Source organism: Mytilus edulis, chromosome 10, assembly GCF_963676685.1.
Source record: "Mytilus edulis chromosome 10, xbMytEdul2.2, whole genome shotgun sequence".
In the NCBI taxonomy this organism is placed as follows: domain Eukaryota; kingdom Metazoa; phylum Mollusca; class Bivalvia; order Mytilida; family Mytilidae; genus Mytilus; species Mytilus edulis.
Window position 1 is genome coordinate 9508446 of NC_092353.1, and position 24665 is coordinate 9533110.

Sequence of the window (24665 nt, forward strand, 5' to 3'; positions counted from 1 at the left end):
TTTTTCTTTTTATAAGTCTGTTAACATTTTGTTTTGAACAAAACGATTTGTTACTTATACTTCACATGTATTTTTTATCAAATCTGGCATTATTACAAAGCCAATTAAAATAAAATTCAGTCGAACTTGAAAACAAATATGCAATCATTCAAATATATATGCAAGTCGTTAACTAGTCAAGTGTCTAGATGCACATATCGTCGGTCAATTGAACGACTTGTCGTTTTAAAACTTCTAGAAATATTAACGGAAATAAGGTATGAGTAAAGAAAAATAAATGAAAACAGAACGACTTAATGGAATAAAAGGATGTTCGATATACTGTATATTTCGGTTTATTTTTAAAATCTATACGATGCTTCAATTATTTTTATCTAGTTTCCTAATGAAAATAATTAAAAGAGAAGATAAATAACTTACAGCTTCCTTTACCGCCGATGCTGAAATGTTTAGTGTTATAAAACAATTTTAGCGTCTTTGACCTACTTTATTTTTTAATCGGATACTTGCGGTTATCTTCTCCAAGTTCAACGGGAACATTAGAATGATCTAGAATAGAACCCAGATGGAACCAAGAAGTCGGGTTGCTACAACCAAACAACCCGGATGTTGAATCAGTTACCATGGTTTCGAACAAAAGAACCAATGTTCAGAACCAAAAAAAAAAACACAGGTGGAACCAAGGTTTAAAACCAGAGTGCCCGGATAGAACCTTATTGCATTCAGAATTCTCTTGACTTTTTATACCTTCAACGTATTTTCCAAATCATTTATTTTTTTAGTATATATAAATATGTATGTCATTCCGCACTAATCGCGATCAAAGTTGAGGGCCGATATCTCACAAAACTTGTTTACTACCGTCAAATATTCCTGAGCATTTTCTTAATAAGAGGTCTAACGAATGCCATAGTCTGAATGCCTTTTTTTCTTTTTTGGTGTGCATAATTTGTTTTGTAATAGGAACATGCACTATTTATGTTGATTTATTTTGTTCACGGTTTTTTTCATTTATATATTTATGACTTGACATATTGTGTGAACATCTTATTTTGCGTCACGTTTTATCAGTCTGGGGCAACACAACATATATATTGCTAAAATTATTCTATGTACAAAAATAAAAATAAAAAAATATTTTTAAATTATTGTTAATATGTTAAGATTTTATTTTTTTCCTTGTATGTCACTATGTGTCTTCTTGTAATCTTGAACATATTGAAGTTAAAAAGTATTATGTAGATGTAAATGCAGTGGTGTGTATCAATTTCTCTTTTTATTTATACAGAGATCATGATCAATATATGTTTATTGTACATTTGAAAATTTCATTTTGGAAATTCCAACGCTCGAATGAAGAGTTTTAGTGACGACGTTAGACTTAAACCTAACCTTCTCGAATGTAATCAAATCAGTCAAATTTTATGAAATGAATACATTTTCTATATTCATTCAAGTATTTAGTACGCTGAAACGCATCCATAACCAATAGTTGTTTTAACAACATTAAATATTTATTATGATGGCATGAATGTGTATCTGAACAAAAGCCTTACTATCGATGTTCTTCATTGAAATTTCGAAAATTTTAATGCAATGGTGACATCCTTTAATTTACTGCTTGACAACGAAGAACATTCACTTTCATTTTCATTTTAGTCCAATAATTAATTTTATTAGTGACTCCATTGATACCAGTGCTTTGTGCATCGAGCATGTAAATTTTTCTATACCAATAATTATATTCTTCGCAGCATTATTTATCAGGCATGATACGGTGTTCGAATTTAATTAAAACTTGATGAATTTTTAATGACATTCCATTTACAAGTTTTAATAAGCTTTACAAACTTTAGTTATTGAATTATGATTAATAAGTTATTGATAATGGTATGACTTGGGACTGGGTAAAAAACAGGAAATTTGGTTTTTAAGCTAAAGTGATGTTGTCCAATAACTTGGGGTTGGGTGAGGGGGAGGGAAAGAGTATCAAAACACTTTGTAATAGAGTATATTATACAAAAAAAAAAATTGATATATCATTAAATTAAACTAGAAATGTCTATTGAATATTATTATTTTCCTAATGTAAAGTTTAAATTTTTGATCGTGAAACAGGTTTAACTGAGACATGTGAGACTCATTGTGACTTGCTCGAAGTATGAGAAGTCGCAGGTTAGAAACATAATCCCACGTCAGACTTCATTGGTATAGAATGCTTCACAATTAAGCTTAAGGCATTTATAAATAAAGCAAATATTGTGGGGCTCGGAGTCAATTGTTGTATTTGAATATACATGTCGAGAGGTATAAATTTATCTTCCAGACTGGCTGATCTGTTTTGAAAAGTGAACTCGAACCGTTCTGATGATTTGTTGTCATTTTACTGTTTGTTTCCATATGCTCATGTTTTCTAAAATTGGTACTGGCTAGAAGATGAGTTTTTGAATGATCTCGAGAAAACAAATTTCCCTTTTAACTATTTCGAATTTGAACTGTTCATGCTAAATAAATATTCAATTTGTCTTGATAGTTTTTTTTCTGTATGATGATACTTGAAAATTTGAACACTTTTAATAAGCTGTCTCACAAAAATGATAACAAACAAAAAACGTATCATTTTCATGTTTTGTCTTGAAAACTTATTTCCTTTCAAGTCGTCACCTTTATATAAATTTTAAAATGCAATAATAGACAATAATTTGGAAGCTTTAGCATATCATGTTATACACTTAATATTTTATATAAATAGTTCGATTTAGTTAATTATTACTTTCTGTTTTATAGGTGTTTTTTTGCGTATTTGTAATCGAACAACAATCTTACAAAACATAATTAATATCTACATTAAAATAAGAAGTTGTGGTTTGATGTACATTTATGAATCTTTGTTATCAATTGCATATCCTGAAGACTAAAATGACACTTTTGTTTCCGTCCATGTTTTCGTTATATCCCACTTGATATTTTGTTTTTACAACTATACCATACATGTTTTTGATCGAACAATGTCAGTCATTAGATAATCTGGTTTTCTCTGTCGTTTATTAAAAGTTTCCACATCAACTAGAAATGAACGTATTCTAGTATTAAGTTCATCATTTCCTTTCGCCCATGCGTATCTTTTCTGTTTAAATTCATCTGTTTTATCCGGTTTTCCATATTTTTCTTCTGTTTCTATTTTACTTAGTTCTGTTAGTTCTCTCCGTGAACGAATTTGTCGCTTTCGCAGTTGCATTGCATACGCAACTTCAGGTTTCATGACCGGTATATCCTGAGCCTCCATCACTTCACCGTCTTTAAGATCTTGAAATCTGACTATTGCTGGGCGACGCTGTCGTTTACTTCGCTCTTTTCTCAGATAAGCTGGCGAAGAAAGACAACGAAGTGTCATAAAACTTCGGTAGCCTTGAATGTTTTTATGTATAACTTTAGTGTCATTTTTAGATGAAGATTTCGAGGAAGTTAACTTCTGCATAGAAATAGCAAACATAGTCAGAGTACTAACAGGTGGCTTATCAGAGTCACGACGTATATTGTTCTCAACATGAGTCTGTGGTCTGCTTCCTAAACTAGAACTTTGCATTCCATAAGTAAGTACTTCCGTTGTGTGTGGTGTTCCATCGCGTGATTTTGGAGTATGAGATCGTCTATCATACAGAGAAACACTGTCTTTAATCTCACCACGTTTAATAGCAGAACTTAAACGCGAAATTTCTTCAGCTTCCTTTCGCGCCTCTTTTAACGCATCGTCATTATCTATACTTGCTCTAAATTTTGCTTTGTGTAAACTGGCTATTTTACTTTCCAAACTGTCTGATAAGAATGAGTTTTCTTGATATGTTGTACTGTGATCAATTTTGATGTTCCCTCGAGAATCAATATCAGTATGGTGCTTACTTGTCGAAGGCATCTTATATTCTAATTATCAACAATATTCCCATTTCAATTCGTTTTGTTGAATGATTCTGAAAGTATAAAAAGAAGTTTTTTTGTCAAAACAGACCAGACATTGATAGTGTATTTTATCTTAAAAAATATCAGTAAAAGATTGAAATTCGATGAATAATGTTTGTTTTTGTGAGTAATTGATGATTGCCTATCGTCCAACAGCAAATATTACATCCACCAGTAGAGGGCCATTTCAGTTTGAAAGAGACATTCTTTCTACCCTGCTGTGAAAAATTTCAGCAAAATCCGTCAGCAAAATCAGATTTTGTGATCCAGGGGGTTGATAGATTGACTTTTAATGCTGCTAGCGTTAACGAAAAGCGGCAAATACAAATATCACAATATGTAAATTGTGATAATTTTCTTCTTTTTAATTCCTTTTTCATTATTCAAGATAATATTTTCTGTCCAGGTTAACATTATGAAATACAGTTGAAAAATGAATCCGTTCGTTATTTATTTTATATGACTATCAATTTCGAAAATTATATGGTATGGATACAAAGAAACCACAAAATGAAATTAAAAACTAACCTGAGAAAGTTGACAACCATGAATAATCTTCCAATAACTTGAGATATTTATTAATATTCTATTAACAGTTAAAGTTTATGTGTAGAACATTAAATAGAAGATAACAAACTTTAACCGATCTTCTTTCATAGAGAGTTTGTTCAAATGTTCTTTAACAATAAGTTATGCACAAGGATACTATCTCTTCTGACGATATGTATGTCGTAAATCTGTCAAGCAACAAGTCGTTTAATACACTGTTTCTATTGAAATGTTTAAAGGATGCTCTATCCGACATGCTGAGTGTATACATCTCCTAGCAATCATCACATTTACTTAATGCATGGTATTAGATGTGTAAATACACCTGACTGAATTATATAAAAACACTTATCTGACATTGTAATATCACTCAGTCCGCAGCAAATTATATATTGATTTTAATTGGGTAATATTACCTTGGCAATATATAAACAATAGCTTATGCCATTCCGTGATAAGTGAATACTTGAAAGGCATTAATTCTTAATTAATTTTCAGAAGTTATTGCAAGAATTGATTTTCTGGTTAAAATATGGGATACATTAGATTTAGATTGAAAAACGGGAGGATCAAAACTATCTTCAAAAGGTATGCAAGTTTTAATAAAAAGATATATAAAATAGTTTTCTGTTTACCATCCCACTTCTTCATATGGTTTGATTTGTTCTAGATATACATGAAATAGTTGCCACTGAATGTTGCCGGAAATAGCAAATATTAATATGACTGTGTTTATTTTCTTTAGTTTTACTTCGTATATATACGGTTTGGATCTCTAAAAAATATATCAGCATTTGAACATCATTCCATTAGAAATTTCTCTTTAGAGGGCACGGTTTTTTTCACTGATTTTTTTGAAAGGCAGGAAATCTGTATCTGTATAATATCTTCAACTACTAGTTTCATTATGCCCGACCTACGACAGAAGAGGGGTGTAATATATTTGCTATGTAATAATACAATCCAGTTTCTATAACTAATTTATTAACAAGTACATCGTTTGATGGTCAGACTACAGAATGCCAACATGTGTATAAGAACTTCAATTGATCTATTTAATTACATGTTTATCTAAGAATGTGCAGACATGTGAGAGTTGCTGATCTGTCAATTATAATTACTGTAACAGATGATACGGTAATAAAATGAGATGAACTTTATAACACTTCTCCGGCCTTAGATAAAAACAAATTAAAAACAAATTAACTCAATTACAGAAAATTAATGTCTTTTCACGGCTACTGATTGATAAGTCCATATCAGATTGAAAACAAATAAAAATGTCAGATCACAAAGATTCATTCGTTAAAGTTTGTCTGCACTGAAACTATAATGTCCTACTATGAAAATAAAAATAAAAATGTTCGCACTGGTCTTGTTGTTATTTCTTACACTAATTGATATGTACTCACATGCACTGCGAAGTACTTAATGCATTTCAAACGGTTGTGAGGATTATTATGCCTCTTTATAAATCAACCATTTATTTCAACACAAAATCCTTTAAATGCGATGGTTCTTTTCTTATTCTCTTCGGATAGCGTGGTTCCATTTGTTCAGTCATGTTTGACGGTTTCTCGATTTGCGGTTGTTCGGTCTCAGGAGTACTTATCGGTATAGTTATTTCTGGCTCAAACAAATCACTGTCATTGTCACATTTTTCTTCATTTTCGTTGTTTGTGCAATCGAAGTTTCGTACTCTGATGTGGTCAATATGTCTACGAATGACACGTCCATCTTGCAATTTAATATGAAATGAAAGTGGTCCTGATTGTTTTATAACTTCTCCTGGAATCCATTTAATCTTTGAACCAATTGCGAAATTTCGGGCAAATACTCCCTGTCCTACATTAATTTGTCTGTTCACAGATTTCTTATCGTGATAATGTTTCTGTTTTTGTTGTCTCTCCTGAACTCGCTTCTCGATATTTGGGAAAACTAAATCTAGACGTGACTTGAGTTTCCTTTTCATTAGCAATTCTGACGGTGCCAGTCCTGTCGTTGTTTGTGGTGTAATACGGTAGTTGAAAAGAAAACGGTTCAACTTTTCCTGGATAGTTCCTTCTTTGATTTTCTTCATTCCTTCTTTGAAACTCTGAACTGCTCGATCAGCACAACCATTACTAGCTGGATGCCACGGCGCGGAAGTGCGATGTTCAATTCCATTTGATTTCACATAATCGGCGAATTCCTTACTAGTAAATGCGGCTCCATTATCACTAATAATAAGATCACATAATCCGTGTGTTGCAAACGTTTGTTGAAGTTTTGCAATCGTAGCTTCGGATGTTGTAGAATTCATAACGTGTATCTATCTATTTTGAATACGCATCAACCATAATTAGAAATGATTTGTTCATAAATGGTCCTGCAAAGTCTATGTGTATTCTTGACCACGGATGGCTCGGATATTCCCACGGATGTAACGGCGCTTCTGCTGGTAACTTGCGGTTTTCCTGACAACTGTAACAATTAACTACAGTTAATTCCAAGTCATTGTCCATTCCCGGCCACCATATATAGCTTCTTGCTAGACTTTTCATTCTAGTAATCCCTGGATGTCCTTGGTGTAATTCATTTAACATGGCTTCACGTCCTGGTTGTGGTAGGATTACTCTTCCTCCCCACAATATGCATCCGTCCTGACTACACAGTTAATTTTTTCTGCTATAATACGGTTTTATGTCTTCACTGGGACATTTTGACGGCCATCCATTCAAAATGTATCTAAGCACCATAGACAGTATTGTGTCCTTGCGTGTCCACTTTTGAATTTGTTTAGCATCCACTGGCGTAGTGGCTAAATGTTCCATTAATAATATAGTATCACCTGGCGTTGGTGTCTTTTCAATGTTTGTTTTCAGCGGTAGTCTACTCAGTCCATCCGCATTACCATTCAAACTCCCTTCTTTGTATACAATCGTGTACTCATATGCAGCTAAAGTCAGTGCCCACCTTTGAATTCGAGATGCGGCCATTGTAGGTATAGGTTTATCTTCTCGAAATAAACCTATGAGCGGCTTGTGACCGGTTATGATTGTAACGGGGTGTCCATACAAATATTGATGAAATTTCTTGATACCAAATAGTATGGCCAGACTCTCCTTCTCAAGAACGGAATAATTCTTCTCTGCTGATGTAAGTGTTCGAGATGTATAAGCTATTGGTTTGTCGCTGCCGTCGTCCATTTTATGCGAAAGTACGGCGCCTAATCCATATGGTGATGCATCACATGGTAATATTAATTTATTTTTCGGATCGAAATGTACAAGTACTGATGCGGATTTCAACAGCTGTTTTGACTCTATGAACGCTTTTTCCTGTTCTTTTTCCCAACTCCATTTTGTGTCTTTCTAAGTACATGTAGCGGCTTTAATAAATGAGATAAATTCGCTAACAATCTATTGTAATAGTTCAGCATTCCAAGATAAGCTTTCAGTTCTGTCACGTTTGTCGGACTTGGTGCTTTATCGATCGCCTCAACTTTACTCTCAACTGGATATATTCCGTGTTTGTTTATTTTAAATCCCAAATAAACAACTTCTGCGGCCATGAACACACACTTCTGTTTCTTTAGCTGAATTCCGATTCTCTTAAATCTAGACAATACCTCAGAAAGAGTATTAAGATGTTTCTCCCTTGTTTTACCCGTCATCAGTATATCATCTACTCGAACCAAAACATTGGCTATACCTTGAACAACATTTTCAAGTGTTCTTTGGAAAATACCTGGGCTGGACGCTACACCATACGGAAGTCTATTGTATCTGAATAAACCCTTATGCATGTTTATAGTAACATACCTCTTACTGTCCTCATCAAGTTCAATCTGTTAATATGCTTGGTTTAAATCCAATTTTGTATATTCTTGTCCTCCTCCAAGCGTTGCGTATAAATCCTCTGTTTTAGGAATAGGATAATTATCCAACTTTGAAACGGCATTAACGGTTACCTTGTAGTCACCACAAATTCTAATAGATCCGTTCTCCTTAACTACAGGTAATATCGGAGCGACCCAGTCGGAAAATTCCACTTGCTGAATCTGACCCTCTTTCTCAAGACGTTCAAGTTCCATCTCCACTTTATCCTTTAACGCATACGGCAAAGGGCGAGCCTTGAAATATTTCGGTACGGCATTCTCATCAACATAAATCTTGGCTTTCATGCCTTTTACAGTTCCAAGTTCATCTTTGAAAACCTCCTTATTTGCTTCCAAAATCACATTCAAATCACTTGATTGATTATCACTTCCAACGACGGAGAAATTATCCTTCCAATCCAGTTGGGGTTTGTTCAACCAGTCTCGGCCAAGTAAATTCGGACCTTTTCGCTTCACTATTAGTAGTGGTAATTTTGCGCTTTCCTTTTTGTAATTATTGACATTGACGATTGCACGTCCTATTACAGGAATCTGCTCTCCCATGTATGTTCGGAGTTTAGCACTTGTCGATTCGATTCTGAATTTCGACTTGTATTCCTTGTAAGTATCCTCGCTCATGATAGAAACTGACGCTCCGGTATCTATTTCCATGGCTATTTCACATTCATTTACATTGATTTGCACTTTGTATGCCTCATTAGATTTATTACCAAAATGAAAAACTGAGTAAACTTCATCTTCACTTTCACTACTTTCATCCTGCTCCATGAAATGAGCACGTGGTTTAAAACGTGATTTAAACTCTCTGTGATTTTCACTTAAATTCCCATTGGTAGATTTGTTACGGCATTTCTTTGCGATATGTCCTTTCTTTTTACAACTGCATCCTTGAACCTGCATTCAGCGGCTAAGTGATTTCCTCCACAACGGTAACATTCTCCTTGCTTCGAATTTCCAGAGTTGTTTCTTGTATATGATTTTGAAACTTTGTTGATTTGTTTCTGAAATGTTCCATTTGTCCCACTCGCTTGGATGTCCTGTGCATTCTTCTCTGCAGTCTTCATAGCGATAGCAATTTCCAATGCCTTTTCAAATGTTAAATTCGGCTCTGCTAACAGTCTCCTCTGTATGCGGTCACTCTTTATCCCGACGACTAACCTGTCACGTAACATCGCGTTTAACGTGTCACCATAATTACAGTGTTCTGTCAGACTTCTTAGTGCTGCAATAAATGTCCTCACTGACTCATCGCTGTGTCTTGTTCTACTGTTAAATTTAAATCTCTGAATGATTTCTGATGGTACTGGATCTCGGTGATCTTTCACTAGTTTTGTTAAATCGGCCAATGATTTCGTTCCTAGTTTGGCTGGTGCTAATAGTCTAAATCCCTTATTAATTTGTAGGTATTCTTCCCACAAACACTTAAGAAAATATCCCTTTTCTGGTCTTCTTCGTCTATCTCATTAGCATTAAAATAATGTTCCATACGTTCTACATATTGTGTCCAATCTTCGGATTCATCAAAAGAGTCTAATTTCCCGTAAGTCGGCATTGTCACTTGTAGAAATTCACATTTATTTTAATATCCAGTTTTTTCCTCGTCGTCAAAATGTGTAATATATTTGCTATGTAATAATACAATTCAGTTTCTATAACTAATTTATTAACAAGTACATCGTTTGATGGTCAGACTACAGAATGCCAACATGTGTATAAGAACTTCAATTGATCTATTTAATTACATGTTTATCTAAGAATGTGCAGACATGTGAGAGTTGCTGATCCGTTCGTTCGTTCGTCCGTTCGTCCGTCCGTCTGTCCCGCTTCAGGTTAAAGTTTTGGTCAAGGTAGTTTTTGATGAAGTTGAAGTCCAATCAACTTGAAACTTAGTACACATGTTTCCTATGATATGATCTGTTAATCTAAATGCCAAATTAGAGTTTAAACAATAATTTCACGGTCCACTGAACATAGATAAAAACGATAGTGCGAGTGGGGTATCCGTGTACTGGGGACACATTCTTGTTTTTATTTTATTTTAACGTCAAATCAATATTCACGTCGTGTTTCTCATTATCTATTTTCTTAAATTGTATCACTTTTTCACATCTATATTATCTTTGGTTTTATTTTATTATTGTAATTTTTATATATATCTTCCTTACTAACATTTCAACGTAATCATTTATAACACTATACTAGCCTTATAACTCAGGGTTAGGCTGATGAATACATTTCAGTACCCATACCTTTTTCATTTGTCAATCTTCTGGTGTATGAAATTTTTATTCATCTAAAATGAATATATCATTGATTTCAGTCTCCTATATCGAAAATACTGGTATATAGAATGTATTTTAGTGACAAGTTTTTAGTAGGGACAACATGTGATTACCTTTGTCACAATTATGTTCGTTTATACATGATACACACGTATATATTTTGAGCAAAACATCAAATAGAGGGATTACGAAACAACAGAATATTTATTGTCCATTATTCAATATGTTTTTTTTTTGTTTTAGTTCTTTTCCTTTTTTTTCACTTATGTCAATAACATACTTTTAATTTATAAATGGTAATATTTCCACAATCGTACAGAATTGTCTTTACATCAGGTTTTTTTTCCTGCTATATTCTATCGAATGCACTTTAATTACATATACTTCTTCGCCGGCTAAACACTGCATGTAAGTATTTATGAAATAAATTTAATTTGAACCTTTATACATTTTTGGCGTTTGCTTCTATTGTGAAAACCCGTGGATGGCTACCATCGGGATTCCAACCCTCAATTTGTGAATACAAAGGCAGCTCCAGCTAAATGAGCCAAAATAAGATACTTTATCTCATTTTTAATTTCGATATGAAAAAGTGTTTTATATATATTTTCTTTAAAACTAAAGGCCCTATTATTGTAAGTATAATATTTTCATATTGGATAAAACGCAAAGTACATGTTATACTTTGGTGTTGTGTATAATGTTTATTTGTTTAATTCAAACTTTGATTCAGACTCAGATTCAAAATTGTTTCCTTGTTCTCCTTATTTTATGGAGTGCCACCTTGATTTAAATTCCAACACTCGTGCAATGATGTAAAAGGAACGCACATGATTAGGAACGTGTATAATAACTTTTGATAATCATTTTGAATGTTAACGTTACATATGTCTGACGCTTACCTTTTTAAAAAGTATTACTGTTTTCAGATCAGCCTTTGAAAACAAAATGAATATATTCAAGTTTACATTCAAAATAATGTAGCACCTATTTTTATGATAATTTATATACTTGTGACCAGGCATTTACGAGTCAATAACCAAAAACTCTTTACTCTTTCTATGTGTTAATAGACTTATAGTTATCTTTAGTGTCATTGGCTTGACTATACAGGTATATATTTTTACACAAGCAGTTTTTGAAATTTAAACTTTTTATTTGTTTTAATATTTATCTTACTTTGAAGTTCAAATGAAAATTAAATCAGATAGATGTAAATGTCCTTAGATGAATACAAAACATTATAACAGACCACAAAAAAAATGGGATTTTGTCCTTTAAATCTTTCTAATGTTATAGACTAATAAATAAAGGTTATTTTTAAAACATTTTCCAGTCATGCGTCGCTCATTTTTTAGAATAAATAATTCTCTCTGAGAAAGTTAAACAGGTCGGGTACACTACCTTAAACTTATAGGCATAATTGTATATACCTATGTTTCCGAAAATATTAATTACATTAACAAACCATTATGTAGACTATTAGTTTTATGCACAGTTTAACTAATAATTGTTTCTGTCCTAAACAGAAACTATCGTTTGAAATACCTACATCAGAGCCAATAATATAATGGATAAATAAACAAATATTTCAGACACTCAATTACAAAACAGTATCCAGACGACACAAACATCTTTAAGATATGGTTATTTGCAATCGAATTTCGATCACAGGAGGCTTCTAAACTTTAGTTAGCTTGTAAAATAGGGAAAGTGAGTGACAGATGTTCGTAAAAAGAGAAATCATAAAAATACCCAACTCCGAGGATAATTAAAAAACGGACAGTCCGTAATCAAATGTAAATATCAAAAACGTAAACACACCAAACGAATGAATAACGACTGTGATATTCCTGACTTGGTACAGGCATTTTGTAGAAACTGGTGGATTCAACATGGTTTTTAACCTAAATAAACATCTCACTTGTATAACAGTCGCATACAATTCTATTATATTGACAACGATGTGTGAACAAAACAAACAAACATTATAAGTAAAAATGTAAAAAAAATATAAATAGGAGTATAATGCACTGACAAATCGTTAATGCTTCAGCAAAGAATACATTTTATAAGTTTTAACCCACTAATGTACTTGCAAAGGCCTATAATAGTTAATTTAAGGACCATTGTCCATAAAACTAAAGCCAAATGATGCACGCTCTCAGAGGCTATCAAAAATGGTTTTCATTTGTACTACATGCACTAACATTGCATTGTAATCGTTTCACTTTTAAGAATTATTGGGTTTTTTTTTGGGGGGGGGGGGGGGGGGGTATGGAGTCAATTAGAATGTTATTTTATCAGTCATTCTCATATTATTTTTTATTATTCAAGGATTGACAATATTTTGTTTTAAGTTCTAACTGTGACCTTGAGAGTTATAAAAAATAATAAAAGTGGAGTTGCTTTTGTTTTCTGTTTTCTTTTGTGTCTAGTGATGCACTAATATACAAAATACTTTATTTAATTTGCATCTGCTATACACACGAATACGAGTATAACTATAATGTCTGTTAATATGTTTTACTCTTGGAATCAAATAAGGTTTAATGTCTATACGTACAGTATATGCCAATGAGACAGCAAACAATTGGCAAACAAACGACACCCCCCAAAACGGCAACTAACAGTCAGCATTAAGTCTTCAACGATTATCTTTTCCAGACCAACAAAGGAGTAGGTCCGGTAAAGGCCGATTTTGGCCTCAAATTTCAGGTTCATCTAGCGAAAGATTGTGTACACTTTTTAAACACTTAAGTGCCTATTTCAATTGATTCAATTAGTTTATGTGAAAGATTTTAACTTATTTAGTCATTAAAAACGCTCCGATTCAAGCTTTAATATGAAAATTCTATCTAATATGCCACAAAACGTCACTTTTCAGATGATTTTTGTCAAAATTGAATCTGGCCGCATCCGTGTTCATCCTCAACCTTATACATGGTATATATTATCATCAAATACAACTTATATTGTAATATTATGAATGAACACGAATGCGTCCACTTTGATTTCAGACGGAAACCGTCTAAAATTTAACCAAAATGTTAAAATTGTGAAGATTTCAGTAATTTAGCATGACTTAATGATGCTAGTAACCGATATATATATGTGCACTGTATTGTAAAAAAAAAACAGACCATATTTATGCAGCAGAATCATTATACTTTCCGGTAAATAGCTAAAAGATTACATTTTCACAAGTATGTAAAACTGTTATACTTTGGGGCCAGATGGGGGTCTTACTGAACCTACTCCTTCAGAAAAACTGAATTAGAAATATTTTAATAGACTTACTTTAACAGTGATGATAAATGATGTGTCGTTAAACCTATTGTACTTTCATACTGTATGCTTGATATCAAGTAGGGTTGTTTTGCTGTGTATAAGATTTTGTTTTGCATTGTAATTTCCCAAATACAAATGTAAACTTCCACCTTAACAACTAAACAATGCAACGACATTACTATAATTTTAGATGACTTGGAATTTTGTTGAAAAGTTCATTTCGCCTTGTTTTTCCGGATTTCATGTTTTGTCCTTTTGTTCATTTAATGTTATATATTCAATGTATGCATCATAATGTAAAAACGACATAGGGTTCCGCTTGTTTTGCACTTCACCTGTGCATTCATATCACGGAAAATTGATAAAAAGTATTTATTGTACAGAAAATCTCTCTGAGGTCTTTAAAACATATGTACTTCTGTAAAATATTGCATGATACTATGTGCTTAAGAAATGTTTTTTGCCTGTATGTTTATGTTTTCTCATAAGCAACGAATATGACACAGAAATCCCATTTGAAAAAGAGCTATACAGAATACGAAGCATCAAATGATATTAAAAACTGACAAAAAACTATCTGAACTATTCGCGATGACTTTTTGATTGACAATTCATTTAAGTAGTTACATTAAAACGACATATAATTATGTATTCCTAACATTTTCTCATATAAACAGACCTAGGATACATTTTGTACAACTGTTTTATGATAAGATTAAATGGTGTCCTTTATAAATGTGGTTTGGTTATTTGTTGTTAATTTCTTCGCTGTCTCATTGTCATATATGTACACTTCCTTCAATTTTAAGAAGAAAACGTTTAAAATTCCATCATATACTCATATACAAAGAAAAAGAAATTCACTATACTCAGAAGTAAAAAAAAATGATATCAACTGTTAGTTTATTGATGTTATATACCTCAGAGTCACAGATAAGTCTTTGTAATATAAAGTACAAAACGCAACAAAGGATTAAAGAATGGAACTATATTTTTACAAATCAATTAAACAATTACTCTGACTATATGTATTTTCAATTAAACAACGATAGTACAATGTTCATAGCATGTGGAAACAATAAACACTATAAATCAGTTTCTGATGATCTCTAAGAGTGTTATTGGTTTTACAAATGCCCCTTTATTAAGTTTTATTGCTCTTTGCAATGCCAGACGTAAGTTGAATACTGTACAAAACATACAGCCAAAGAAAAAGAAATTTCAGTACATCTATAAGACTCGCTTCCCCTATTTTACGATATAACTAAAAAATTAAGGAGTAGCCCACATGTGGTCTGGTGCAAATACAAAATTATTTCAATCCTGATATCTATGATTTGTTTATTTCTTGAGATTATGCGATAGACTTCGGGTTTTTAATAATAGGAAATTATCTTACATCTTTTACATTAAAGTTTTTTGCTGAGATTTTAGTAAAATAATAGAGATATTCCTTCGTGCAATAAATTCTGTTTTCATTTTTTTATTTAAGTTTTGTATATTCCATAACTTCATTCCAGTTGTGTATTTATTACTGTTGTACTTATATTTAGCAGATTTAGAGAAAAAAATTGCTTTTTAATTTTAAACTGTATCGAATTGTGTAGTGATAATAGAATATGAAACCAATATATAATTCACTGTTAACTGTGTGCCTCACCTTATCTGCAGATAAAATTTTAATGTCAATGCTCACCAACTGAGAGTATAATTATTCGATTAATGTTTTAAATTACTCTCTGTTGTTAGCTTGTTAATACCAACATAAAGTTTAAAATGAAATTTTAATTATCTCAGAATAAATTTCTTTGTAGTCGTGAAATGCATTATTGATGTGCCGAGTGTGTGTGATTTCCTAATTGTCTGAGATTTATATATCGCACAGAAGAGTCAATACATAGCTGTTAATTCACCCAGTAGGGAAAAGAACGACTGAAGTGTATAACCATTTAAAATAATTTAACCAATTTTAAGGCAGAATAAAAGTTGCAGCATGTTAGAAAATATTCATTAAAAATATCATAAATAGTGTTTCGACTATAATATCATTTGTTTGTGCGTTTATTTGAGATAAATGTTCTTGTGTGTCTTTGTATTGTGTTTCTGTCACGAAGGATGTCATTTAAGCGATATAATTTTAACATTATAATTTAGCGGAAGGTTTGGCTAGCCATTTAACCAGGTTCAAGCCATTATTTTGTTCTTAAAATATATTATACCAAGTATGGGTCTTGTTATCTAGTAGTTATTTTCTATGTATGTTGACGTTTGTTTTTGTTACACATCAGTGTTCTTGTTCTTCTTTTGTTTTCCTCTTATAGTTAATGTGCTTCCTATGGATTTAGTTTGTTACCCGGATTTTTTTTTCTCAATCGATATTTGACTTTTGGACACCGGTATTCCTGTTGCCTTCATTTATGACAATTGTTTCTATTCGTTCCGTTGGATGATGTAGTCTAATAAAATCAACGGTACCAATTTTGTTGCACCAGAAACGTTTGATTTTGGCATGTTTTATGGACCCTTTTTGTATTTATCAAAGTGTTCGATATTTTTGTTTTAACAGGAATTGGACGGTTTAAAGCACCCAATACTATGTGGGAGTGACAATTGTTTTAAGTTCATTGAATTCGGAAATAAACTCATCATGGAAACTAGGATTAAAAATCTTATATATACACCAGAAGCGCTTTTTGTCTACAAAAGACTCATCAGTGACGCTCGAAGCAACGCCAAATAAAGAACGAAGTTGAAGAGCATTGAGGACCAAAAATTCCTAATAGTTTTGCCAAATACAGCTAAGGTAATCTATTCCTGAGGTAAAAAGCCTTAGTATTTCAAAAATTCAAAGTTTTGTTAACAGTTAAATGTATAATTATAAACATATCAATGATAACTCAAGTCAACACAACAGTGCTGACTTCTTGGCTGGTGATATCCTCGGGGAAATAAATCTCCACCGGCAGTGGCATCGACTCAGTGGTATCATGGATACTAGGATTAAAATTTTATATATAATAAAACCCTTTTATTTTCAAGTAGCTTGCGAATATTGCTTTAAATTTCAATTTCTTTCAGTAAAGTTTTGTCAAGACTTTCTTTACAAATTGGAATACCGCTGTATATCAGAATATGTAGTTAAGAACATTACCGACTATTTTACTTCAAATCCATTTGAAATGTGTTCTTGTGTCATTCTAAGCTTATTAACAGTATTGACACATTTATAATGTTTGCTTTTCCACTGTGTATTTACTGTTCTGTTTCGAGCACCATTGACATGTGTTATGAAGACGAAACGTGCGTCTAGTTACCGAATTGTAAGCCTAGAATCATTTATGTGTTTATATGACATAATCAAAATAAATGCCTTTGTATATTCAGGTGTTATCGACAAATTTTTACTTATGCACATGAAACGTATATATGAAATATATGTATTTTCCCTTAATATCTTTATATCAATGGGTCATAATTATTGTAATCCTTATACAAATGCAATACATCTGTGTAAATTTTGTACTGGTAAAGCACACAATATAAACAGCTGAATCATTAATTCAAAGTACATAAAAGAATGCAAATTGCAGGCTATCAAACTTTAAAGGCTTGAATAAGTTTGATCTTTGATAAATATTACTAAATACATTTTCTGATCGTTCAAATGATAAAGCTGTACTTGCATATCATGGTATTATTATGAATAACAGTGCTGATTGTAGCAATTAAGAATTTTTTGCAAGTAATGTCTGTTTTTTTATAATTATGTTGAGACTATCTGTATTTTTCGAAAAATAGTAGAACAAATTCAATTTGACCTGGAATTCAAATGTATCAAGTTGACAGCGTTGAGCATCCTGCTACATGTAGTTATCTGCAAATATTTAAACACGCCAAGGAAAAGGAAAGTATACAATAGTGCCTCCTATTATGTTGTCAAGGACGGTGATAACAAATTTTGTCATAAGGTGCGTGACTGTTTTTGTAGAGTGAAAACGTCACGCGGTTTGCATGTGTAGCAAGTTTGATATAATTGAATTAAGGACATTGGATTCCTCATCCATCCTTGATCACTAGGTCACTTCAAGAATCCGGTAGTAAAATTCTTGTTTAAGAGACTTACGTTTGTTTGTGTGATATATATCATAAATAAGAAAACAATATCTGGTCGGAATGTGGACTGTAATTCCCATACCCTATGTGGCAAATTATAACGCTTTCTGCAAGACATAGAACGTCATATTGATGAACTAAAATGTCCATATAACATTATCATATACATGTATGCATTTATCGACAAGCTTGCACAATTTGAAAAAGCTTAAAAAGTATTATCATTTTTGCAATTACAAATAATGTTTTTATCACAACCCATTCTTTATAAGTATCGACAGAAATCTTACACTTACTTTTTAAAATATCTCATTTTGTTATCGATGAACAATGTCTTTAATTGTATTAAAGTAGGACATGTTCAGATTCTATTTAACTGTCAAGGTTATAAAATGATTATGAAGGGATGTAGTATTTAAGATAGACAATCTTTTGTTACAAGAAAATGACATTGCTAAAATGAAGGTTTATAATTTTGTATTTTGTAACGATAATAATGATGTTCGTAATTCTGGACCTCAGATCTTTAAAACGATGTGTCCTGTATGATAATAGAATCAAATTGCTTGAAATACTAGTAATTTTAATATTAGAAAATGAACCATTTCCTTTGCGTACCTTATAGTTAACGTATTTTGGTATTACGTAATCAAATAATTGATTATACATCATGTTTCTTCTTTTCTAATTTGACTTTGTTAAGTGTTTAATTGAATGGTCCAATATATTTTAACACCAAACGTCAAACTACAAAAAGCAAATTACCAAGGGAATAGATAAATCACAAATTTATTCATTATAGACACACACACCAGGCTTTGAAGTGCTGAGTAAATAAAGATTTCAGCAGCAAGTAATTACATATAAATGTCTTATTCTTTATAGCTACGTAAAAACTGAAATATGGTACATTTCCTTATCACATGAGCACATAGTATGATACATTATTGTAAACGAAAGTAGATCTTTTTACTCATGTTTTCAATTTGCAATGCAACTGTCTCCCAATCTAATTTTCTTTATTATTAAGTCAAACAATTATCAAACTGCATTTAGATCTTATCTAAAAAAACAATCATACACCGGTAAACTGGCAAATGCAGAGAGAAATATATATAGATATATTAGTTATAATTGCATATGAAATTAGAAATTAAAAATAGTTCAAACACTTTTTGTTACGTGAAGTTTGGTTTAAGAACAGTCTAAATATGGTTGCAATTTTTATCTATTCATTGTATTATACTGGAACAGGTTGAATTTATATTTTTTATAACAAGCCCATTCTATATATATTTGATACCCCCTCACTGACAGGTGTTTAGTGGTATGTTTTGTAAAGCACCTGACGTTGATTTATGTATGGAAAAGAGGACATACTTATGAAAATCCAGTTTACCCCATGTTGGTTTACTCGATAACCTCGGTAAATATCTCATTAAAGAAATTAGTATTAAATTTGAAGCATGAATTCGTCGCTTGTTATAAAAACCTGTAGTGGGTGATGGGCAAATAATTACGAAACATTAAAAACGTTTTTTTATTTATTGCGCCTGATAAACCCATTATAAATGGAAATGTATTCATTTAATTGATGTTTAACTCCAGTTGCATATATCTTAGTCATTTGTAAGACTACAACTTTTTATTAATAAATATCATTGGTAGGTTTTGCACAGTGCATGGATCGGGATGTTGGAAAGGGACATCTTTTTTACAATACAACATGCTACCTATGGATCCTCGGAAGTTGTAGTAATGGGTCTTAACCATGCATAAAGCGTGGTACTCTCCGTTTTTTATATAAAACCTTCACATATGCCAAATAGCTACACGAATGACCCCTTCTTAGAATCGGGTTTTGTTTTGCTGCCAGTTAAATGGCACACATATTTGAGTATATGGGGACTGGCAACACAATTTCTATATGTCATGTTAGTATACTTTTTTTATAAATTGAATGACATTTGTTTTTATAAATGACATTAAGCAAATGGCAGTGCAATTAGCCAAAATCAGGCAACAGAACTGTTGAGCAATCAAAGTGTGACTGATGACTTTTTGTAAGGAATATATTTGATATATATAGACTCGTTTATATATGTCATATGATGTTAAATTTCGACCATCAAAAATGTCATAAAAAACAGTTTTAATTATGTTTCCACCTACCATTGACAAAGAGCCCTATATCTCTTACTACGCATGTTCAAAGGAAAATTTCAATTTTCACAATAATTGCTCAATGGGGAAGTACGCAAACTGTTGCAGACATCCTAATGTCACTTACTTTACTAACAATATTCATGCCATTATCTTTTATTGTGATACTCATTCTTCGTTTTCGATGATTCTTTTATTATTTACAGAAGTACAGACACCTTTTGTTTTTATTTTGAAAATACATGTTTTGTTCCGTAGTTAGACTATGCCGAACTGTATTATGGTACCTTAAAATTAAAACTTTTCTTGATTGATTTTCCTAATAACTAATAGAAGCAGTTTTCTGATCATAGTTTACTTATTTTTTATTGATATGCTAAAGGTAAGAGACTATATAATGGTCGAATACAGGTGAAATTAACATCGTTATATGATCATATGCAAACATAAATGTTTAATATACTGTAGTACTTCTGCAGTAGTTACACACACAACACTTGTGAATTGGGTTTAGTTAAAACCTAAGTGAACAAATGTAAAGAAATGTTAATATTTGTCTAATTACATCTTTAAAAAATATCTTATAAAGAAACATAAAGAAAACTTATTTGATGATAACTAAATATATCTTTATTAATACATGAAGACAAGAAGTCGTAAATAACATTCACAATTTTTTAAAATATAATATAACTCACTGTGTTGTCTGTACCTGTTTCGTTGTTCCGACTGATAAATATGAACTGTAATATAGGCGTTTACAAACATGCCCTTTTCATCTCCTTTTGTACGCTACTTTTAAATTTTACAAAGAAATCACTTTTCATCACTCGGTAATATATTATAAAATGTTCATTTAAAATGAATACTGAATGTACGGTGGTGCTATATTTATCGAGAAGACATTCAGTTGGTTGTCTTTTGTGTACAAAAATGAATAAATTGAAATTAAATATGAAAAGATCATTTTATTTACGTAGCTTTAATATGAATTGGAATTAAAATCTAACTTGTATCCATATATATAACTCGTAAGGTAAAACGACTAATTTGAAGTTCTATTCATCTAAACAAACATATTATAAAATATCGTCGAGTTGCTCACTCAAACAAATTAGAATTAATTATAATTTAAATTACGACAGAACTTTCAATTTCCTTCTCAAATAGACATTGTGACAAGAGACACCAGATTTCAACATTTAATAAAACAAACATTGTCATCGTTTTATTTTTAATTATTTATTATATATTTCCTGTTAAGTTCGTATAGTTCGATTTGTCTATTAACGTCATTACTCAAATAATATAAACGACACCAATAAAGGAATCAGAGCATGAGGGAATTACATACTTTAAACATGTAAATAATGAAGTAAATACAAATTGATTGCACGAGGATTCATATAGCTGTCTCGTGACAACACATTATAATTCATGACACTTGACAAAATCTATGAAAGGGAATGCAGAGTTCAATCTACAGGGACATAATTTGGCGTATCTGACCCAAAGAAGTCGTGCCACGAAAATGCACAAACAGCGGATAGCCGATGACAGCATTGCTTCCATTCTTTTTGTTTACGTTCCATACTATGATGTTTTGGATATGCTACTGTTTACTTCGGACATTATTTTCCATAGGCAGGAATAAGAATCTAATTGCTGATAAGCTTTTTTCCTACAATCTAAAAAACAATAAAGTTACACAATATTTGTTACAAATACCGTCCCAACGATTAACATTGGTGTTGTTGTGTCCTTTTCTTATTGCAGTGCCCAAGCAGTGTCAATTTCTTTTGAATACTATCTTACTGGATTAAACGCATTTTATATCTAATTTTCGTTGCTGCTAATTTCTTATTTGCTTGAATTTTTGCAGTGAAAGTGTTTACGGAAACCACACATTGGTACGGTGCACTAAGTCCGTACGGATTTGGTTCACACACAAGATCCTCTGCACATGTATGTCCAGCACAGCGACCCAATAGACTCTAAAATACATACAATACTTGATTGAAATGGCTGTTAAACTTGACATAATTGCTAGTAACTACATAACATAAAATGATAAATAGAACATTTATATTAAGTTGAAACTATCAATAACAAATTATTGTTGTAATAACAAGTATTACAGCTCACAAAGCCATATTTCTGTGCATTTGGTTTTGTAAAGTCCATGTAGTCATATATTGTCATATCTCTTCCTTTTTTCGCTTTTTCATAGAACTGTAGATAGTAGATATTTCATGTCAATTTTAAAGTTTGCATTCTGAAATTTACTTTTACCTCACAAAATCTTAAAAATGACAATCAAACATACACTATGATGAAATAACAATTGCATGTCTCCTAATTCCAATGTGCTACAATTCAGTCTAAAAAATATTCATCTTGCAAATGTGATTTTGTTGCAGACACTTTGGTTGATTTTTTTTACAATTAGCAAAGAAAAATATTCGCTTGCAAAAATGACGCATTTTCAACATAGCAAAATGCCTGTAGAAAGACAGGAATACGACAGTTGTTATCTATTTGTTTGATGTGTTTGAGCTTTTTATTTTACCATTTGATTACGGAAAGTTTTCCTCAGAATTTTTGTTATTTTACTTTTTGCAGTTGAATAATTTGACATTATTGAATCCGTATGCATGTGACATCAATTTAACACATTATCTAAAGATTGGTTGCACATAAACTAGTCGTGCGTTTAAAAGGGATAACATATCAACTTTGAAAGTGAAACAAAGGGCAATCGTTTCGTTTACTTATTCGATCGATACACAATCATTTTTATCAGTTTAAAACGAAAATTAACTTTTCTATTTAATTTATAACAGACATTAAAACATCCATTTGCACGAGGTTGATGTCTATTTATATTGACGTTTATGTTTATTTCATGTTAGATGACCGTCGGCAGCCTTCAGAGGTCATATCGATAGTCATAAGGTAGTCGTCTAAATTGAATTACGGTTGAAATACACACGAAATTTAGATATGAATACATATGTAGTATTGGGTACTTACAGAGCTATTGTAATTTGGAAACACATTTTAGTATTTTATTATCAAATACTAGTATGAGAATTTGAGTCAAATCGGCGAAAATAATTGTTCACAGCGAATGCACCTTTATATTACATGTATCTTAACCATTACTCGACAATTTAATGACGCCATAAGTTACCTAGTCTTATTTCGTTGATTAACCAACAGCGTCAAGAACTACTGTAAACCAACCTTATTCGCATTTAGACTTTTCTTTTCGACTTTGCGGCTGTTTATATTCGCGATGTTGTAATCTTATTGGTGGATTTATATAGTAGAAGATAGAAGTTTAAAATACTAGCGACGATTTATATTCGCGTAATATTATATACTCGCGAAAGTCGCAAAAATAAAACGCTCGCGAAAATTAGAATATCTACTCAACCTCGTCAATGCCATCAATACTATAATACTGTGTGGAATCTGTTGACGCTGTCAGGGAAGCTGGTTGTGTATTGTGGTCCTCACTATTCAGTTGACAATCAGACGTATCTGTGTTGTAGTTGACAGATTTACAGTTTCGTTGTTCGAGACATCTTATTAAACAAAAAGTTTTGTCAGGTTGAATATTTGTGTCATATACAAAATTTTCCAAACGTTTATCCCTTAATGACAATTGCAGTAATGGTAAATTTACGATTTTACAGTTTTCTGCAATTTCAGCAGCACTTATTGAATCCAGAATGAGAACACAACACAGTATTAAATTCATTTTGAAATTAAACTGCATACAATCCATTTTCTGTGACTTTTACAAATATTAGAATTCTGAAATATTTGGTTTGTTACAATATATCTCCACAGTAATCTGTATCATTCCTCGAAGAGTGAGTGTTTTGACATGTTAAAAACTACTACGAATATTCCCCATAAGAAGCTTATCGTTGTAAATAAGAAGTTCCCAACCAATAATTCTACTCATACGTTACATTATTAGCAATGGATTATCTTGATATAATTTATTTTAATTATTGCAATATTTATCTGATGCAATAAGGAAGAGATAGATCAATTTTATCATTGTCATAGTTTAGACTTTGGCATTAAATTTCCATTAGGATGCAGGAAAATCAAACATAATCCTCTCGCCAATATTTTTTAATATTTTATTATAGAATTGTACAGCAAGTAGACACAAGTGTATTGGTTTTAAATCACTACTTTCAGCATAATAATATATAATTATAAGGTGATAAATCACAATAAAGAGTGATCTTGTGTTCGACTTTTCAACTGTAAGCAACTTTTTAATGATTATATAGTTATCAAAGGTATCAGGATTATAATTTAGTACGCCAGACTCGAGTTTCGTCTACACAAGGCTCATCAGTGACGCTTATATCAAAATATTTGTTGAGCAAAACAAGTAAAAAGTT

At 31.7% G+C, this 24665-nt stretch overlaps 1 protein-coding gene across 3 annotated transcripts; it reads right to left on the reverse strand.

The window, feature by feature from the left end:
* Positions 1-2610: 2610 nt before the first annotated feature.
* On the reverse strand, positions 2611-23996 carry LOC139493344 (uncharacterized). Of its 3 annotated transcripts, XM_071281669.1 has the most exons (4): positions 23675-23996; positions 20934-22229; positions 18083-18179; positions 2611-3968 (listed from the first exon to the last, which is right to left on the reverse strand). In XM_071281669.1, the coding sequence occupies exon 4, from the start codon at positions 3911-3913 to the stop codon at positions 2981-2983; it is 933 nt and encodes a 310-aa protein (XP_071137770.1). In that variant the 5' UTR covers positions 3914-3968; positions 18083-18179; positions 20934-22229; positions 23675-23996; the 3' UTR covers positions 2611-2980. The 3 variants fall into 3 exon arrangements, with proteins under 3 accessions (XP_071137770.1, XP_071137768.1, XP_071137769.1); XM_071281667.1 differs by lacking the exon at positions 18083-18179; XM_071281668.1 differs by lacking the exons at positions 18083-18179; positions 20934-22229; positions 23675-23996 and adding an exon at positions 4486-4869.
* Positions 23997-24665: the final 669 nt, after the last annotated feature.